The 20,395-nt window shown below is 38.0% G+C and overlaps 2 protein-coding genes across 2 annotated transcripts in view; both read right to left on the bottom strand.

The window, feature by feature from the left end:
* Window positions 1-488, bottom strand: part of LOC131791484 (tetratricopeptide repeat protein 28) — an 88,536-nt gene extending 88,048 nt beyond the window's left edge. The window contains exon 1 of the mRNA XM_066158962.1: window positions 290-488. The gene's annotated coding sequence lies outside the window, so the exon portion shown is untranslated. The remainder of the gene's footprint in view (window positions 1-289) is intronic.
* Window positions 489-4,187: 3,699 nt separating this feature from the next.
* LOC136277230 (tetratricopeptide repeat protein 28-like) lies at window positions 4,188-20,395 on the bottom strand. Its single transcript, XM_066158960.1, has 6 exons — window positions 20,196-20,395; window positions 17,731-17,882; window positions 16,791-16,952; window positions 16,451-16,528; window positions 10,297-10,364; window positions 4,188-9,282 (listed from the first exon to the last, which is right to left on the bottom strand). The coding sequence occupies exons 2-6, from the start codon at window positions 17,825-17,827 to the stop codon at window positions 5,854-5,856; spliced, it is 3,834 nt and encodes a 1,277-aa protein (XP_066015057.1). The 5' UTR covers window positions 17,828-17,882; window positions 20,196-20,395; the 3' UTR covers window positions 4,188-5,853.

The raw sequence follows: 20,395 nt of genomic DNA, 5'->3' as shown, positions 1-20,395 counted from the left end.
AGGCATTGCTTGCGAATTTTTGTGAATTCGACAGCTGTAACTTGTTCAAACAAGCTCAGCTTAATAAGCTTCTAACTAACACGAAGCGGCAATACAATTAATACACGCCAGAATAAAGTAAAAGTTGGCAATCGTCGTCACTTAATTACAGGAACGTCTTTCATTGTCGGAAATCAGAGAAAGTTCGGAAAGATGACGAACATTTGAAGGAGGAAATCTAAACTAAAAACATTTAAAATAAAAGTATTTACTTTACACTAAAAAATCTGATACAACCATGCGTTCTTACCTCTGTCGCGGAAATGGAAGGCACCTTTGACTATTTTACGACCTTGCTTCCTCAGTCCGTCATGAAAATGTTTCAAAGTCACTAAGACAGAGAAAGTACTAAGAAAGACTCGAAAGCTATGTCATGGAACGAAGAATCGCAACGGCGCGTTGTGAAAATGAAACAGAAAGTTCCTTGGCCCATAAATCTGTGCAAGCTTGAAGCCGGAAATTCTCCAACTGAAATTGAAAAAAGAGCCCACATATGGGCGGCTGTCACCGCCAAAAATACAAAAATAGAATTGGTTTGTAATAACAGATAGAGTCTAATTGTCTTTTGGAGAACAATTTATCTTATCCTAGGAGATTTATTTAAAATACAAATGGACAAGTCGCATTTGGTGAAATGAAATATTCAAACAAAAAATGGTTTATACAATTGAGGAGCTGTGTAGCCAACCTTGTTGAACTGATTCAATAAAAGCATGAGTGGCCAAGTGTTAACTGAAATGGTTCAGTGTCGAAATGAGAAACGGTTCAGCAACTGTCCTTTGGTTCAGTAACTTGACAAAAACGGTTCAGAGTGGTGTGAAATGGCCTAGGTTATCGGCAAATGGTTAATCGTAGCCGCAATGGTTTAGCATCGCATCAATCTACTCACCGTAAAGTGAAATTGTTTAGCGTGACCCCAAATGGTTTAGCGTGACGACAAATGGTTTCCTACAAACCGAAATGGTTTCGTGTTACAGCGGTTGGTGCAGTTGGTTTACGCCGTAACCGCCAAAAATACAAAAGTGAAATGGAAAAGTCAAGCTTGAAATTGAATAGGATAAGAATCTCAAGGGCGCCTCAAAACTATGAAAACTATATAGTTTTTAGGCGCCCTTTAGGTGTAGTTTCGTCGTCTTAAAACAGTGAATCGCTTTATCACGTTTCCCAGCTATGGTTCTTACTGTCTAGACGGTTAATGTGCTATCGCGTAAAATGATGCATTTTATCTGTATTTTTGTTATTCCTTTTGTTCCGAAATATCATTTACTTACTGATATTGCGGCAAGATGATGAGGGTATAAATTTATTCGCTAACAAGCTGAAATAGACAAATGTGAAAAAGGTTATTACCGTAGTGAGGCTCTTTGAGTCCAGTGGACAAGGACGACGAGGCTACAGAAATAATTTTTTCCTGTGGTGAACATCGAGTGGAGGGCGTGGCGAATACCTCGTTCTGGCGAATTTCGCGCCAAATTGGATCTGAATGACGTAGGTTGTGACGTCAGACGCCACATAGACTGTTTCATTTCAAGCTTGACTTAACTATTTCCCTTTTGTATTTTTGGCGGTTACGGCGTAAACCAACTGTTGTAACACTAAACCATTTCGGTTTGTACTAAACCATTTGTCGTCACGCTAAAGCATTTGAGGTCGCGCTAAACCATTTCACTTTACGGTGAGGAGATTGATTCGATACTAAACCATTGCGGCTTACGATTAACCATTTGCCGATGACTTAAGCCATTTCACACTACTCTGAACCGTTTGTGTCAAGTCACCAAAGTACAGTTAGCTGAACCGTTTGTCATTTCGACACTGAACCATTTCAGTTAACACTTGGCCACTCGTGTTTTTCTTGAATCAGTTCAACAAGGTTGGCTACACAGCTCCTGAATTGTACATTCATTTTTGTTTGAATATTTCATTTCACCAAAGGCGACTTGTCCATTTGTATTTTAAATAAATCTCTTAAGATAATATCAAGCGAAAATCTCCAGGACTCTGCAGTTTTGGTGAAACTTTTGCAAGGGTCTGCTCAGGATCATGCTTATGACTACAAGTGCTACGTTAGCAATGACCGAAAAATCAGAATGACCAGTAATCGTCCGTTGTACCTTTGCGGCTTACACCAGTCATTGCCAAGATTTGTGTCACAAAATGCGTCCCTGTTTCATGAATATAATTTCAATTGCTGACGCATTGAGAAATGAGAAATTTAAGGGACTAAAATAGCGTCCACGTTAATCATCTGACAGCAGACTTGTAGTTCAGTGAGCTGAGCTTAAAGAAAATCAATTTTGATTTCAATGCGTTCATTCGCCGTTAAGAAAATTCATAAATCTATTCAGCTGGTGTCTACAAATCTTCATTTAAGGTTTAACAGTCAAACTGTCGAACTGAACTGTCAAATCGAAATAGAAGTCAAGCTATCACACGAACGAAAACGGATTTGAAGAGAATTTTGGCAGCTCGTTGAGCCCGTTAAGAGCGTCATGTGGAAGAAAATGTTTAAACGGTTAGTGTTTTAAGTACGCGGTATCTCTGGTTTGTTGTGTTTCATTTCATCAAAAAAAAAATAATGCAGAGTCTCGAGTTGACATTAGCTTTCTTATGCAAATATGATACCACTATTAGGATTGGAATCGTTTAAAATGAAGAAAAAAAAGAAACAGTTTGCTGATCTTAGCTGAACGTCACGTTAAATGTGAAAGTAGGTTAGTGGCACATGTCGGATCCAGTGGCACGAATTCCTTGGTATATAGGAAGGTCTTAAGCGCGGTTATTCTTCCGCGATTATTCCACCTTTGTGATAGCATAGTTCTACTGAGGATGAGGATGGAGATTTACAACTGTGTAACTGTGTCTTGTTGAAGGTATTGCTTAGTGTATTGATTTCTTTGTATGATTGGCAAAATGGGAGTAAAATTTATTATCTAAAGTAAACGTGAATCGAATTTACATTATTCAGAATTAATAGTGATGTTCGTGAATGATTTTGTTTCAGATATATTTCCGCCTTTAAGAGTTTGAAATTTAAAGCCTTAATCAACTCGCCATCTCTGTGTCTTTAAGTCAAACGAGTCACGACTGCGCTGGAAAATGCTGCGTTTTCTTTGAACGACGCAAAGGTTTTCATCGACTACCTCTTAGGAAGCATTACAACAACTTAACCTTTCTTGATTATTGTCTTGTAAAAACACTTTTTCAAGGTCCTCTCTGCGTCTACATCCAAGATGACGGCTACCGACTCGGAGAAGTCTGTAGATTGGCCTGCTGCCATCTTGGACTCGCGATGTAGGTGGACCCTGGGCGAGAGTTTGATTAATTCGCAATCAGATGACAGAAGAAGCCTTAATTTGGACATTAAAGAACTTGTTTCCAACAAAATGCATCGATTATGTCGCAGAGACTTGGAGGGAGCTCTTTCGTTTTATAGCTGCTACTGTGATGAGAGGACCGAGGAGAGCAAACACTTGCAAGTGAGACTTAAAATTGAGACCCCCTGTGGACTGGGAATGAGTCGAAAGGAAAACTAAGATTTTACTAGACATGATGCTAAGAGGACACCATCCTAAAGTGAACAAAATAAGCATAATAACAACTACTCTGGGGAAGTAAAGAGGTATATGAGTTGCAAGAGACCTGACGTTGCGCGAGGATGGACACGAATGAAAACTGAAACAGACAAGGAGATAGTCACGTCTAATGAAACGCGTAGAAGAATAAAGTTGAGGGCGATGAAAGAAGTGCGCGTAAAAATGGGAATAAAGGAAAAGTACGATGAAAAAAAGGAAAGGAACAAAAGGAAGGATAAAAAAAAATAGATGCACAAATGTGAAAAGGTGTAAAAAGGTAAAAAGGGCGCACACAGGTAACAGTATGAACACGTCCGTCGGCATTCAAAATCGTGTGACAATATGGAGAACGGTAGACAGTGAAAGAGACACAATCGAAGAGTCGACGAGCGTTTGTTAAGTGGGAGGGGGCTTGAAACATGGAATGTCAGTACACTGTCAGCTGCAAAGATTATCAACTTGGCGCGCACGGGTCAAAACAAGCATTGAAGTCCCCGTAAGATCTGTTCTCCCTGCATCTCACGCGAATCCTTAGAATATGGAGACAGACAATGAAAACAAAGGCAGTTTTTGTATTTTATACACTCTCTATTTCTCTTACACAAAAAAGTAAAAAAAAGTACAATACAAACTGCATTAAATTGTTCAAGGCATTAAGTAAAGTACGCGCTAAACGGAGACACTAAAATGAACCCATTTATTCCCAAGATTGATCATAACTTAAATTCTCCTCACAAAATTAATGCACCGACAAACATGGTGTCAATAAGAATTAGAGAAAATCTAAACTAGCGGGTTATTTTTCACTAGAAACGTTATGTTTCATCGAATTCTCAGAATGAAGCAACAAAGAAACACATTCTTATCAGTTGGGAGAATTTTTCTTCACAACTTGGGAGTTAATGAGTGAATGAATAAAAACTAAGGTAAATGAACAAATAGCTTCAACTTTAAATACAAATAGCATCAAAACAATTCACACCAAATACACTAACATTATAAAAAGAATGTTTAGTGGAAATTGTCCCAGCTTGTTTTTAAAATCCTACGTTACATCATATTCAACCATGTGCAAGGTCAACTATTACATTTGATACCAGCATATACCAATGGTAGTTATGAAAATCTGTCAAAAATTAACATTGGTTTTACAAAAATTTCTTTTAAAACAGCTGTGATACAGTATACCTTAAACTTTTGACCACATAACGGGTTCTAATTACAAAGCGTGCTCTGAATACCTTAGTATAAATTCTTAAATCTAAGAAAGATATCATCAGACATCTCCAAGTGTTTGATAAAACGGACTAAAATTGATCAAACTCGTTTGATTGAAAGCAGGCCGTTGTAGCCAGCTCTCTGACTTGTTGTGGGCCTTTTTCCTGAGAAATTTCAATTTTTGTTCCAACATTTGTAAGAGTCATATTAGAAAAGTCAAGCGGGCGGAAAACAACTGTAGGCCGGGCCCACGGGACTAGAGGCTGGCCACACCCCTAAGAGTAGGTCTTATGTCTCTTACATATGGTCAGTAAATTCAACATCATCTCTGATGATTACTTCTTCAAATTATGCTTAGAATGGCAATCTTGGCACCGATGGAATTAGATTGTATTAAAATGGATTGAAAAAAAGTTGAAAATGATAATAAATTTTTTTGTAAAGATAATTGCTAATTGCAACAAAGTAATTTTTGACGTAGAAAAACCATTAAGATCAATTCACATATGGCTGCGAATTTTGCAAATCACATTTTTGAAATTAAAATTTCGCCACCTTTTGCAAATGACAAACTGTTTCTTTTCTTATCAAAAGCTTAGATTATCAACGTAATTAAAACCCGGTGGACAAGCTCCTGGTTGTGTACAAGAAAAAAAACCTTTAAATTATTTTACACATAACTGATTGCAATAAAGGAATAGATCTGTGTGTCATTTTGGCGAAACGAAAACCTCGTAGTCGCCTTCAACAACTTCAGGCATTAACAGCAGAAGCCTTGTTGCATCTTGTTCTCTTCGCAAGCATCTAAATTTGTAAAGGTAAAAAAAAAGCAATTCCACTGAACAAAATATACTGAAATAGTCTGTTTTATTTCTTCACCAAAGTAAAGTCACACATCTCAAGTTCCATTTAACAAAAAAGTGAAAAGTAATGAAAAATAGCCAAAAAGCGCCAAAATGGAGAAGCATTGAAACCTTCCAAGTTCCTGCGTCATTCATTTTCAGATGAAATAAAAAAGTTTTCATTTATGTGATTTCATATTCAAATTTTCTCTTTCCTTTGCTATGAAGTCAAGAGTGACGTCATCTCCAATCAGCAAAAAGGGCGCCCAGTGTTTGATGTCGCAGAACTGGTCTGATTCTCTGAGGCTTTTCATGGCCAGGTTCAGTGACTCGCTTGCTGGTTTACCTCCTGCAAGTTGTTGATAAAAGTATTTCATGAACTCAAGAGTAGCCTCGTCATCAATCGCCCATAGGGACACCACAATAGACCGAGCACCAGCCCCCATAAAAGCTCGCGCAATGCCAACCACACCTTCAACCTTGATCTCACCCCGGCCGCTGTGGCAGCAACTAAGCACCACAAGTTTGGCCCGAAGTTGAGCATTCAACACATCTTCAATTGTTAAAATATAATCCTCCTCCGTTGGCACAGTAGATATTCGGTCTGGGTCAGGTGTAAGAGCAATTTCGCCAGTTTCCATACATCCATGTGCCGCAAAGTGAACTAGGGAAACGGAACTGAGTCTTTTCAACACCTCACGTTTCGTGGCCTGACTGCCTGTGATTGGCGTGATATTCAGAATTTTTCCGATCATTTCTACTTCTGTTTTAGCATAGTGAAGCTGTTCGAAGACTTTCTTTCCCTCGCTGTTAGTAACCTCGGATACCCACGGATCTCCTACAAGTAACGCACCACTGCTTTTGTGATAATCATCTGGGCAATCGGCAATGAGTCTAAGACTTGCTAACGATGGAGCGACTCGGATTGTGAACGATTCGCACAGGTATTTAGAATTACCATCCTTCAATGCAGCGTAAGGAGCGATCCACAGGGGTCCATCAGGAATAATGAGTAGCTCATCCCCTTCAATCAAGTCAGCCACCGGCTTCATAACGATATCATACAAAGTGCTCAAGCCGTCTTGTTGGATGTGAGGTTGAGGCTTGGCTTCTTTGGTTTTCTCATCCACTTTTGAACGGCCCTCCCTCAAAGCATCTAAAGATCGATTCTCGCATCTCACATTAGAACGAACACCAAGTTGTGTATAGACACCGAGCATGAACGACTCAAAGGACAGGCTAGATCCACTATTCTCTGAAACAAAACCTTTGAGTTTACATTGTCTTAAGTGAACTTGTTTTCCTTCAGACACAACCCAAAGATTGACGTTAGCTTTGTCCACTGCCTGAAAGACAGTGTTGGATGGAACGTTTTTTAAAACTGCGCAATCTTCATCTTCTCCCTTGTGGTGACTTGTTCCACCACAAAAACTGGATTCCATAAGGTCGGTCAGAGCTTGAGCTCGTCCTTTCTCAGCAACAAATAAGGCTTCATCTACATTACCTTGTTCTACGAGAACTCTCCACAAACCCGTATACGCCACTTGATGCTGATTTCGAAAATTAACTTTCCACTCATCTTTAGATATTAGAAGTACTCTCAAGGAATTGAATAAGTTTATGCTAGCTTGGGAATGTTCAACGGCTTTTGGCAGTCTACCTTGCAACTCAAAAACCCATCCTAATGAACAGTAGGCCATTGCCTCCAAGGATTTGTCTCCTACTTCTTTAGCTATTTTAAGATGTAGGTTGTGGTACTCTATGGCTTTTTTGAAATCACCCAGACGGTTATAATCATTGCCAAGATTGCCATAAGCGTTACCCTCCCCATGCTTGTCTCCTACTTCTTTAGCTATTTTAAGATGTAGGTTGTGGTACTCTATGGCTTTTTTGAAATCACCCAGACGGTGATAAGCATTGCCAAGATTGCCATAAGTGTTACCCTCCCTATGCTTGTCTCCTACTTCTTTAGCTATTTTAAGATTTAGGTTGTGGTACTCTATGGCTTTTTTGAAATCACCCAGACGGTGATAAGCATTGCCAAGATTGCCATAAGCGTTACCCTCCCCATGCTTGTCTCCTACTTCTTTAGCGATTTTAAGATGTAGGTTGTGGTACTCTATGGCTTTTTTGAAATCACCCAGGCGGTCATAAGCATTGCCAAGATTGCCATAAGCGTTACCCTCCCCACGCTTGTCTCCTACTTCTTTAGCTATTTTAAGATGTAGGTTGTGGTGCTCTACAGCTTTTTTGAAATCACCCAGACGGTCATAAGAATTGCCAAGATTGCCATAAGCTTTACCCTCTCCACGCTTGTCTCCTACTTCTTTAGCTATTTTAAGATGTAGGCTGTGGTACTCTATGGCTTTTTTGAAATCACCAAGACTAAAATAAGCATTGCCAAGATTGCCATATACAAGACCCTCCCCATGCTTGTCTCCTACTTCTTTAGCTATTTTAAGATGTAGGTTGTGGTACTCTATGGCTTTTTTTAAATCACCCAGACTTAAATAAGCATTGCCAAGATTGCCATGAGCACAACCCTCCCCTTGCTTGTCTCCTACTTCTTTAGCTATTTTAAGATGTAGGTTGTGGTACTCTATTGCTTTTTTGAAATCACCCAGACTGTCATAATCATTGCCAAGACTGCCATAAGCGTTACCCTCCCCATGCTTGTCTCCTACTTCTTTAGCTATTTTAAGATGTAGGTTGTGGTACTCTATGGCTTTTTTGAAATCACCCAGACTTAAATAAGCATTGTCAAGACTGCCATAAGCGCTACCCTCCCCATGCTTGTCTCCTACTTCTTTAGCTATTTTAAGATGTAGGTTGTGGTACTCTAAGGCTTTTTGGAAATCAGCCAGACGGTGATAAGCATTGCCAAGACTGCCATAAGCGTTACCCTCCCCATGCTTGTCTCCTACTTCTTTAGCTATTTTAAGATGTAGGTTGTGGTACTCTATGGCGTTTTTGAAATCACCCAGACGGTGATTAGCATTGCCAAGACTGCCATAAGCGTTACCCTCCCCATGCTTGTCTCCTACTTCTTTAGCTATTTTAAGATGTAGGTTGTGGTACTCTAATGCTTTTTTTAAATCACCCAGACTTAAATAAGCATTGCCAAGCCTACCATAAGCGTTACCCTCCCCATGCTTGTCTCCTACTTCTTTAGCTATTTTAAGATGTAGGTTGTGGTACTCTATGGCTTTTTTTAAATCACCCAGACGGTGATAAGCATTGCCAAGATTGCCATGAGCACAACCCTCCCCATGCTTGTCTCCTACTTCTTTAGCTATTTTAAAATGTAGGTTGTGGTACTCTATTGCTTTTTTGAAATCACCCAGACTAAAATAAGCATTGCCAAGATTACCATAAGTGTTACTCTCCCCAAGCTTGTCTCCTACTTCTTTAGCTTTTTTAAGATATAGGTTGAGGTACTCTGTGGCTTCTTTTCCCTGATTATAGAGAACTATGACTTTCTTGACATCACCTGAACTTGCACTACCGTGCTCATGACTAATAGGATCTTTTTCCTTCTTGGACTCTTCTCTCACTTCACTGACAGACTGAAGTCTTAATGACGACAAGATCCTATTGTTTTTGTCAATCTTTTTTATGTTAAGGGTTAAAAATGTGGAAAAAACAAAAAAGATTATGTTTCTGATCATACTGATATGTAATAGTCCATTTTAACATTTGCGTGCTTGGTTCCCAAGCCTCTCAACAAGAGCGATGATTAGATGATTTATCAACATTCAGCCTTAAAGTCAGTTATGAAATAGATCTACACTTCAAAAAATGTTTTTTCTGTGTGCAGCCACAAAATTTAACGCGAAATATCTAGATTTAATCCCTAGTTTCCAAAAACTGAGCAGCACTTGCTCAATTTTTAAATTAATATAGCTTTAACATCAGACAAATGTTTTACAGCAGTGGAAGAAATGAGTCCATAACACAAATACATGTCTTTAAAATTTTTATTTGTCCATAGGAAAGCACAACGAAAGTTTCTGAGTCTCTAAGTAGTGAAAAAAGGTCGAAGGCAAGAAAATCTGCACAAGATATGTAAACATTACCGAGCTTTTTGTTCTGGCTTGTTTTAGAGAGATCATCTACCCAAGTACCATGTATAAACTGGATGAATATTAGTCTCCTAACCCTTTAACTCCCGTGAGTGACCAAAAGAGAATTTCTCCTTACAATAGCAATACAATATCAATCAGATAAGTGTTGAGAGTAAGAAAAAATATATCAATTTAAAAATAGTTATTTGATGCAATATTGAATTCTCTTTACTAACATTACAAGAATTGTATGGTTTACAGTAAGGATAATTACAAATTTGGTCTGTGAATTAAAGGGTTATCTAAACTAATGTACCAGTTATTGGCATGGATAGTAGAACTAAGTCAAATTGGCTAAAAGGAGTAATTTCATTAATAAGTCATGAGGTAATAACTTCTCCTATGTTATTTTATCACACACACTTAAAATATACGAGCTGACAAGTTCCCATCATAATTAATACCCTTCTTTGTATTTTCTCCCTTGAAACATCAAATTATGGAAACTTTTTTCCGTTATACCCACGGTTAAAAATGAAAGATTCCTTCAAAGGATACAGCTAATCCCTTATCACACCAAGTGATTGCTTCTTCAAATCTCTTCAATTCAACACAAGCAGTGGCTCCTGTAGGCAACAACACAAAGAAGCATATTATTACTGTTGCTCAATTCTGAGAAAAGAACCTGAAACAATTGAAATCATTACAGACCAGAAGAAAAAAAAAAGACAAAACAAAACAATACAAAAAAAACTAAACGGAAAAGAATAAACAGGCCCTATTAGGTTTCAGTTAGATTTATTTAGCTTTACAGACAACTGAAACTTCTAAGAACACTTAAATTGGAATCAACAACTCCCACAAAAACACTTAAAGTTAGGTAAGTCCTGATCCTTCTTTTTAAAACAGCTAGATAGTGACTTAAGAGCGTGTCCACGAGAGCACCGGGTAGTAGTGCTACATGCCATCTCACCGATTTCAATGAAACTTTGTCAGTTTAAAGGGTCTACCCCAAAACTCAAAAAAACCGACTGATTCCTGTTTTGGTTTTTTCCGGGGAGAGATAGACCACCCCCCGGTTTTTCTTGGTTTTCATCAAGGAAATCGCTTCAAATAGGTAAAATGTATGAAGCTCCCACTACGATGATATTTAACCGATTACTTTGAAGATTTGCACACATATTTTTTACATCCTTAGTTAATGGCCGCCGCAAGTATCAGTCAGTTTGATCGACGGCTTGTCAATCAACAGAGGCAAATATACGACTGTGTTTTTAGACTTTTCGATTCATCTAAATATTTTACAACTTTGAGGTCAAATATCTCCCGTTGCCAGAAAGCTACAACACTAATCTTAATTACCCTTTATAACCCATCATTTCATCTCTGAAAATTATCAAAAAAATCTTTGGGCACAACCATATTTTTGTCTTGGATACCTTTGAAAATCTGCGACTGTGACAAGTTCCTCTCAACTACACCTATCACGCAATTCTTGTTCTAGGCGGTCACTTGACAAAATAAACCTACATTTTTTAGCTCTTTATACAAGATGGTTGCTCAAGAAAGGTGAAAACTGTGAAAAACTTTCGAGATTTTTTGTAGGAATGGAAAATTTCACATTTAGAGGGATACATGTTGACGGAAAATCAATGGGAAAATCGTAGCGTTTCTTTCTTCAGTCGTTTATTACTTTGAAGATTTGCTAAAATCAGGACATAGGGCTCTTGTACAGAACAAAACATTCATTAGCCAATACTTTGATCGTCTATTATCATTATCGCACAGTTTTCAATAAGGAAACTGTAACAGGAGAGGAGATTTTAAAGTCACATGTCGCCTGCTTGTTGACGTACAAGTTCCCGAGTGTAACAACTTCGGCTTTTCCATACCGCGAATGACGGGAAACTCGGCCCCCCTTATTTGTTAAATTCATTAACTACGCCATGTTTCCAGAATATAAGACTGGAAAATGTTTTTTTCCACTTTCTACCATCAAGAAATTCCACGTATAGGAATAGTATTTGTAGGGTTTGTTTGTTGTTTTTTTTTTTATGAGAAGTTAAAATTGTTCATCTTTTTTTTTCAAGAAGACACCTCTAGAAAGTTTCTAATCCTTTTTTTTATATTATTTTCCTGTTTTTTGACTGCAAATATTGTCTGCATTTGCTATTATTTTCGCTGATTGTCATGGCCTTTCCTGCGTGCACGTGCGAGCTAGTTCTTATACAGGACTCTTTCGAGTTTCTCTGGCTGGTGTCGGGCTTATGTGTGTAGGTCTGGTTCAAAAGATATCTGCACGCTGCAACACGGGTTCCTATGTTTCCTCCTTTTTCTTTATTTGTATTTTCATTCTCTTGCTTGCATTATCACACATTTATGTTTTTTTATTCCCTCAGCACGTTCCCTTAGATTTGGAAGTAGGCCATGAAAAGTCAATATTGACCAGAACTGAAATCCTTTTCTATCACTATTTGTTTCAGAGAACCCACATCATTTGTGAATTTATTTCTCAAGAAAATGTGTTTTTATTTGCTATTTATTTCCATTAGAACATGAAACTAGGTTCTGATAAGTTTTTTTTTGTCTCGTGACTCCCAAAAACCGTGTTTGCGACAACGCCAATTGAGAAATCAAAGGCAATTACGCCTGAGAAATTCGCTTGTAGCCTTCTACCCGCAGAAGGCAACTCCATATAATGAAACGTTCTAAGACCTCTGTAAACTAGAGACATTGGGTGATGTTGAGGAGTGAAATATTTACACTAAATCTGTGACCCTTAAACGGATCACGTACTCGTACATGTAACGTCCGGAAAATGTCACGCATGTATAACACCGTAGGCGCACTGGCGTATTCTATCCACTGACTTCAATAGTAAAGAGATAACTTATTTACTATTTGTATATGAGCAAGCTTATTTACCCTACTTGAAAAAATCCTTGATGAAGTCTACTATTGTCAGACGAAACACGTGGGAAATAAATACAAGTTTTTACTTTCTCAGTTCGTGCAGTGATGCTCACTAGTTTGTTCCGTCAAAAATGCTTTTCATGTGAAGTCACGTCGACCTCGACAGAAAAACTAAGCTCACCCTGTCATAATCAATGGTTTGATACCGTAAGTACCAATTTAGGTACATCATTGGGCTTTGATCACAATGATGAAAAAAATGTGCGTTTCCTCACGTTCGCCATGTTTATTCTTTGGAAAATTGTTTTACTGGAGGGCGATGTCGCTTAGCTTGGCGCGTCTTGACTCTGGCCGACGAAATTATCGAGGTGAACTCCATGAAATTATAGTCAAATGTTTTAAAAACTTTGTCTACCCTTGATTTGCACGCAGAAAAGAAAGGCAAATCCCGAACGGTATTTCAAAACACTTTATTCATTAGTCAATTTATGAACTGTTTCATAGCAGCCCGAGGAAAAAGAAAAATTGAAACAACCGGCGTATCGGTCAGATGAATTCCAATTTTTTCAAAAAGGAGTTGGTAAGTTCATTTTTCCTAGTAAATTTAAGTGGGGGTCATTTTTTGTGACAGCCGATCAAAGATAGACATCTCTGAAACGTCTCTGAAACTCTTTTTAAAAAGAGCGTACACTTCCTGTAATATTTTCCTCCTTATAGCAACAGCGCAACAGACATTGTTAATCTTGTGTAGTGTAGGTGTATCAGTTGTACGACGTCTTCATAGTGATGCCATATAATAAATCGATTGTCTAAAAAGCCCTCAATTCAATCTAACACTGGAATTGATAAAGTCGAGATGGTGCAGTTGTCTTGTTCATTTGCAACTAACTGTAGAACCAAATGTTACTTTCCTCGCGCTGGCCAGGGACGGCAACAGCTCACACCTCTAAATTCGTGGGTATACAGCTTAAAAAAAAAACATTTGAGAGACGTCGATGTATCCAAAACATGCGTTTCGTCCGAGACGGAGCTTACTCTAGCGCGTATTGGCTTATTTGAAGATTACGAAGGCCGCGATTTCACGATGTACCTTAAATATCGTGCACAGCTTGGTGTGAGATTCACACCTTCGGGTTCGTAAATGCCTCCTCATAAAAATCGGAGACATAAAGTGAGAGAGAGATGAATCTGCAGATGGCAGAAGAAATCAAAGCTGGTGGCGAGTCTTTCTGGTGGCGGCAAGGTTACTGTAAACCTAATTAAATAGAACGCGTACTATAGCTGCTATCTTAGAGTCGACAATGAATAAGGAAGAAGGGCAAGAAGAGCGCTTATCTGAACATCAGTTTTCCTAACTGGTGATTTGTGACTGAGATGAACTTTATATCATATGATTGCTAGGGATACGCAGGTACTGTAGAGGCGCTCACATAGATAGAGGTGGGCGATCCTCCCTCTGACTTAAGAACTGCGACACGTTTATAGCGCAGACCAACTAGCACAGTTTGAAGCACCTCAGGGTCTCACTAGGCTCGTCACATTAGAAACCTTCAGCAAACTAGTCGTAGCCTGACAAAGACAAAGACAGTGAGGCCAACAAAAAAATTCCCCCTAGGATAAGATCAAGGGGAAATGGACTAAGACCGGCTTGCCATTCTATAGAGGACGGCTACGTTCGAGGTCGGTCCTCAGGTAAAAATTCTGACGAACAATCCCTAACTAACCAAGTGGACTTTGGATGGGCTCTTTGGAAAACACAAAAAACAGCCACCTTTTCTCAGAAAGCAGATAATTATCTCCTAGACGTGTGCTGGACAAGGGAGGAAATTAGTAAGGCAACCGCCTCTAATGTGATTTCCCAAATATCGAGTTTAAGAGACGACACCAGCCAGAAATGTTGTCTAAGACTGACCGGTTGATACAGCAGCAAATCGCTCGATACTTCAGCCGGTTATCTGCCGTAACAAAAATTGGTTTATTGATGAGGTCCCCCTCTGTAAATATGAATAAGGACGGAGAGGCCGATGCCAATGATCTAGCTTCAGAATTCGAAACTGACCGAACAAGGCAGAAGATAAGGAGAGACCTTGCAAAATTTAGACAAAGACTGCAGGAGAGTGTAAAGCTGCTATTAAGCTAAAAAAAAAAAAAAAAAAAAAAAAAAAGACATTTACATCTCACTTTTCTGTCACATTTATTGTCTTTGCTCACGAAAACAACTGGCTATGTCTTAGGATTTCATCGAGGGAAATTTGCAGGAAGGCTACTCGTCAAATTACCGCTGGCTCATCCTTATTTAAAAATTTTACAAGTCACGCAATTAAACGCCGGCAACACTCGATATAGAGAGATGTAGATTTATGTGTAGTTATAGAATGCTTAAAAAAATATGCAGATATTTTAAGATCGAAGCAGGCAAATAATCATAGAGATATGCAGATTATTCTGAAATTGTTATCTAGCAGACAGCATGAACAACGCGCTTGAATAATTCCTACTAAGAGTCTTCGGGTCACACAGCAGATGTTAACTTAGCGGAGTTCTGCATGGAAATGTTCGATGGCGGTAAGTAACAACGACAACACTATTTTAATTTTATTTTCGGGAAAGAGGCACAGTTCTTAGTCCGATAGAACTATTGATATTTGCTCTCGAGCGAGTGCGCAGAATTTCTCGTCTGTAAAATGTTTTTGTGCCGTACAAAAGCCATATCTGCTGATTTTAGCAAATCTTCAAAGTAATAAACGACTGAAGAAAGAAACGCTACGATTTTCCCATTGATTTTTCATTTACATGCATCTCTCTGAACGTGAAATTTTCCATTCCTACAAAAAAATCTGGAAAGTTTTTCACAGTTTTCACCTTTCTTGATCAATCATCTTGTATAAAGAGCTAAAAAATGTAGGTTTATTTTGTTAAGTGACCGCCTAGAGCAAGAATTGCTTGACAGGTGTAGTTGAGAGAAACTTGTCACAGTCGCAGATTTTAAAAGGCATCCAAGACAAAAATAGGGTAGTGCCCAAAGATTTTTTTGATGATTTTCAGAGATGAAAAAGGGTTATAAAGGGGAATTAAGATTAGTGTTGTAGCTTTCTGGCAACGGGAGATATTTGACCTCAAAGTTGTCAAATAGTTGGATGAATCGAAAAGTCTAAAACCAAAGTCGTATATTTGCCTCTGTTGATTGACAAGCCGTCAATCAAACTGACTGATACTCGCAGCAGACATTAACTAAGGATGTAAAAATATGTGTGCACATCCTCAAAGTAATCGGTCAGAGATCATCGTCGTGAGAGCTTCATACATTTTACCTATTTGAAGCGATTTCCTTGGTGAAAACCAAGAAAAACCGGGGGTGGTCTATCTCCCCCCGGAAGAACCAAAACAGAAACCAGTTTGTCGTTTTGAGTTTTGGGGTAGACCCTTTAAACTGCCAAAGTTTCATTGAAATCGGTGAGATGACTTGTAGCACGACTGCCCGGTGCTCTCGTGGACACGCTCTTAACATATCTGACACCTGTGACTCATTGGACTTAAGGAACTAAAATATTCCTGCTGAAATTTTGCTTTGCATTCCGCATTAAGTTCTTCATCCCGTTAAAAATAAAATTCTTATCATGATTAATGGAAATTAATGGCGTAGCAGTCAAGAGCTGGATTCAAATGTACATCAGGGTGGTCTCGACCTCTTAATTAAAGTCCATTGAGACAAGATTGAACTCCATTTAACCTCATTTCACCTTAGAGTGTTGAGTTCTTTTGTTATTATTATTATTATAGCACAGCTAACATATCTAACCTCTCACAATTGCCTTAAGGAAAGTTGGATTTAACTCAATGGCTGCTTCTGCATCCCTTAGTGAATCCTGGTGATTTCCTGTTATTCAAATAAATATCTCTAATTAGCCATACATGTTGCAAACCAACTACCATTACTATAATTTTGGGAAAAAACTTCTGATGCTCATTGATATCTGGGGTAAGAGGTTACTTCTTTGTATATTTGAGAGGCCAAGATAAGATCTAAATTTTTCCGGGCATGCATTCAAAATTATCACCTTTTCCTGAAAACTACTACTGACTACTCAATAGCTTCAAAATAGAAAAAAAAATGCATATTAAAGCTCTCATCATCTTACCAAGTTTAAAATGTGCAATAGCCCTATTGTTGTGCAGTTTGGCCTTCAGTTCTTTCTCATTGCAGTTCATTTTAATTCCTTTGGTGTAAAAATGAATAGCATTGATGAAATCTCCTTTCTTGAAGGCTTCATTACCCTCATTCCTATAAACATCAGCTGTGGCTGCAAAGAAAAAATAAAAAATAATTTGTGTCAAAGTCTGTGGTTGTAGTTAATAATTACCTGTGATTGTAGTTAATTAGTGCATAAGCAGAGCTGCCAAGATCTGGAGATTTAAAATCTGCAGATTTTTCCTTTAGTGCCAGCTGCCACTTTTGCACCTGCCTGACTTGACCCATCCCCTAAAAAGCTTGGAGTAATACTGCTGAATCATTCACTAAGCTCATGAGAATAAAGGAAATGATCACCAACCTAAGAAGCATTGATCTTCAAATAAATTCTCTTTTTCAGTACCACAAGAAACATACAAAGAATAGTATGGAGAATATGGATACTGATGTTAGGGTGTCAAGGGTTAAACACCTCCATATTCAATGATATAACACTTGCACTCTACTGGAAATTGGTTGCTTAGGGGAAGTTGAAACTTTCAATTTAATGTTGCATAATATAATGCAAAGATGATGATGATGATGGTACTTATCAGTGATGCAAACTTACAAAATGAATGTTATATGATGATCAAATAAAGTCTTTACTTATTATAACTTTGTGTACTTGCTTTGAAATTTGAGAAAAGAAAATAACAAATATGTCATGGATCCTCTCAGTCAATGAACAGCATATTTTAATCATAGAAGAGAGTCATGACCGGCCAAATATCCTTTAAGGTGGTCATGCAGTGTATTAATATTGTTCTCCACATCTGCTTACATTCTTGAAACTGGTGGAATAGAAAATGTTTTAACAGTGACTGAAGCCAAAGTTGAACCTAGCTCACCTCGTAAAGTGTCCTCATCAAAATCTGGAGCATTTTCTTTGTCAGGTAAGTCTTCATTTTCAGATGGAACCTTAATTGGACTTCTTTCTCTAGCCATAGCGACTGTAAGGGGATGCTTCTTTCAAAAAGTTGCTGTTTTAAGTCATCCTGGCCTGAAAAAAAAGATGGTTGCAAATGGTAAAAAATTAGCTCAACATATTACCCAATTAATTGTAAACTAAATATTTTTTCCCTCCTGAGAATGGGAGGGATACATAGACACAGAATCACAAGCAATTAATATTAATAGCATATTTAAAGCAGTAATAGAACAAAAGATATATATACTGAAGAAAACAAGCATTAATATTTAAATAAACAATTCACTTCTCGTTACAATAAATTTCAAGATTTACCAAAGACATTCCTATGCAATTGACAGAAATAAATTGGGCAAAAATTAACATCTGTGTGTTTCAAGTTTATATAATATGTAACAGTAGCAATTTAAATCATTTAAACTAAGAGGTGGTAGGTAGTTAGGTCACATCTGGATTTGAAAAGTGGCCCGTCCAGGGCCTGAGCTTTACTTAATCCTGGTTTCCTTACATGAAGCAACTGGGAGTATTACTACCCAACCCTGGACAGGAGATGCAAGTCCATTCCAATGTCATCTCCCCCCCCCCTCCCCCCTTTCACCCTCCTTGCATTTTATCAGGTTTCCCTAACTAATTTTTGCTACCCATTTATACTCCTGGGTGGAGACAGACACTGTAAGAGTAAAGTGTTTTGCACAAGAACACAATACATTGACTGGAACCCAGACCTCTTGACCCTGAGTCCAGCACAGGCCAGGCTACAAATGCAGACCTCTTGACCGTGCGTCCACCTCACTAATCATAAGACCACCATGTCTCCGCAAGAGGAGAGAGTTTATGCTGAATCGTTTCTCATAAGAAAGAAATTTTACAACACCAAAGTAAAATTTTCATATTTGATTTTTAAATAGGGAATTTACTAGTCAAAACTTATAAAAGATGCATTTTATTTATTCAATTTCCTACAGTTGAGCTGATGCCCATATTTTTATGGGTGATTGTTAGTTCAACTGTTTCACTTTATCACAGGAAAAACAGTGAAATATTTACATTTATGCATGCTGATGTATGTTGAAATGGATTTCAATTTGGTACAGGTGCTGACATTTTTGCTTTATTAGTATAGGTATATTTAACTAATTGTTTTTGCAGTTATTCTATATTTATATTGTCTTTGCACAAAATTGTAAGAGTATATTGCTTTTACAAAAACCACTACAAACTTCTATATAACCGGCTGATTGCAAGAGCTTTACAGAGGTATATTGGCCCAAGGTTGTAACAGTATAGGAATGACATGGTGCCATTATCCCCCAGTACCCTTCAAGAGAGCAAGGTAATTGTCATGCACCAATGTCACTTGGACTAAACTAGTTTACAATGAATTTACATGTTTTATGATTTTCTGTATGGTGCAATGATGGTCTATGTGGCAAAATCCTGACCAAGTAAGAACCAATCAGAACTTTACATTTATCCCAAGACTACCTTGCCATATACCAACATAAATTATCAACAAACATATACTTGGATGCATGCAGCCTCATGCAGAACTAAACCAGTTTTGATAAAAAATAAAAAAAAATTGATCGGAAACATTCAGTTGATATGATTATTGATTGATCGTATGTTGATTAGCAGATGACAAAAGGTAAAACTTCACTCAGACACTAATCAATCATTACCAGTTGATGCATTGGATTCCTAAAACTCGAATGCAGTTAATTGAAAGGACTCTTGCAGTAAATAACTAGCTGAATTTGAAGAAAAATCAACTTGTCTCAATATTTAACGAGGAAATCAGTACAGTTTGGAAGGACAATCTAAGCTGTCTATCGAAAAGAAAAAATCACTTTCAAACTGCAGTATAAAATGATAAACTTAGACACATGGAATACGCTGAAAATGTTTATCGCTTTTTGATCAAATGCATCGTAAATACGGGAGCAAATTAAGTTAATACGTACATAAGCCCGACATGAAAGCTAGTGCCAAACACGATTGTGTACATGCTCCGCATGACACGCAAACGAAACTGAAAGTGTTGCGACCAAAAGGGCTTGCACTGAATCAAATCGATAATTTGGATATCCTTTGTAACTCTCCCGAGTTATTTATTTTGTCCAAGGTAAATGCCAGGCATTGCTTGCGAATTTTTGTGAATTCGACAGCTGTAACTTGTTCAAACAAGCTCAGCTTAATAAGCTTGTAACTAACAAGAAGCGGCAATACAATTAATACACGCCAGAATAAAGTAAAAGTTGGCAATCGTCGTCACTTAACTGCAGGAACGTCTTTCATTGTCGGAAATCAGAGAAAGTTCGGAAAGATGAGGAACATTTGAAGGAGGAAATCTCAACTAAAAAAATTTCAAATAAAAGTATTTACCTTAAACTCAAAAATCTGATAAAACCCTCTGTCGCGGAAACGGAAGGCACGTTTGACTATTTTACGACCTTGCTTCCTCAATCCGTCATGAAAATGTTTCAAAGTCACTAAGACAGAGAAAGTACTAAGAAAGACTCGAAGCTATGTCATGGAACGGAGAATCGCAACGGCCCGTTGTGAAAATGAAACAGAAAGTTCCT

The sequence above is a fragment of the Pocillopora verrucosa genome, chromosome 12, assembly GCF_036669915.1.
Source record: "Pocillopora verrucosa isolate sample1 chromosome 12, ASM3666991v2, whole genome shotgun sequence".
Classification (NCBI taxonomy): Eukaryota; Metazoa; Cnidaria; class Anthozoa; order Scleractinia; family Pocilloporidae; genus Pocillopora; species Pocillopora verrucosa.
Note: the sequence above shows the minus strand (reverse complement) of the source record. Positions and strands in the feature narration are given on the sequence as shown.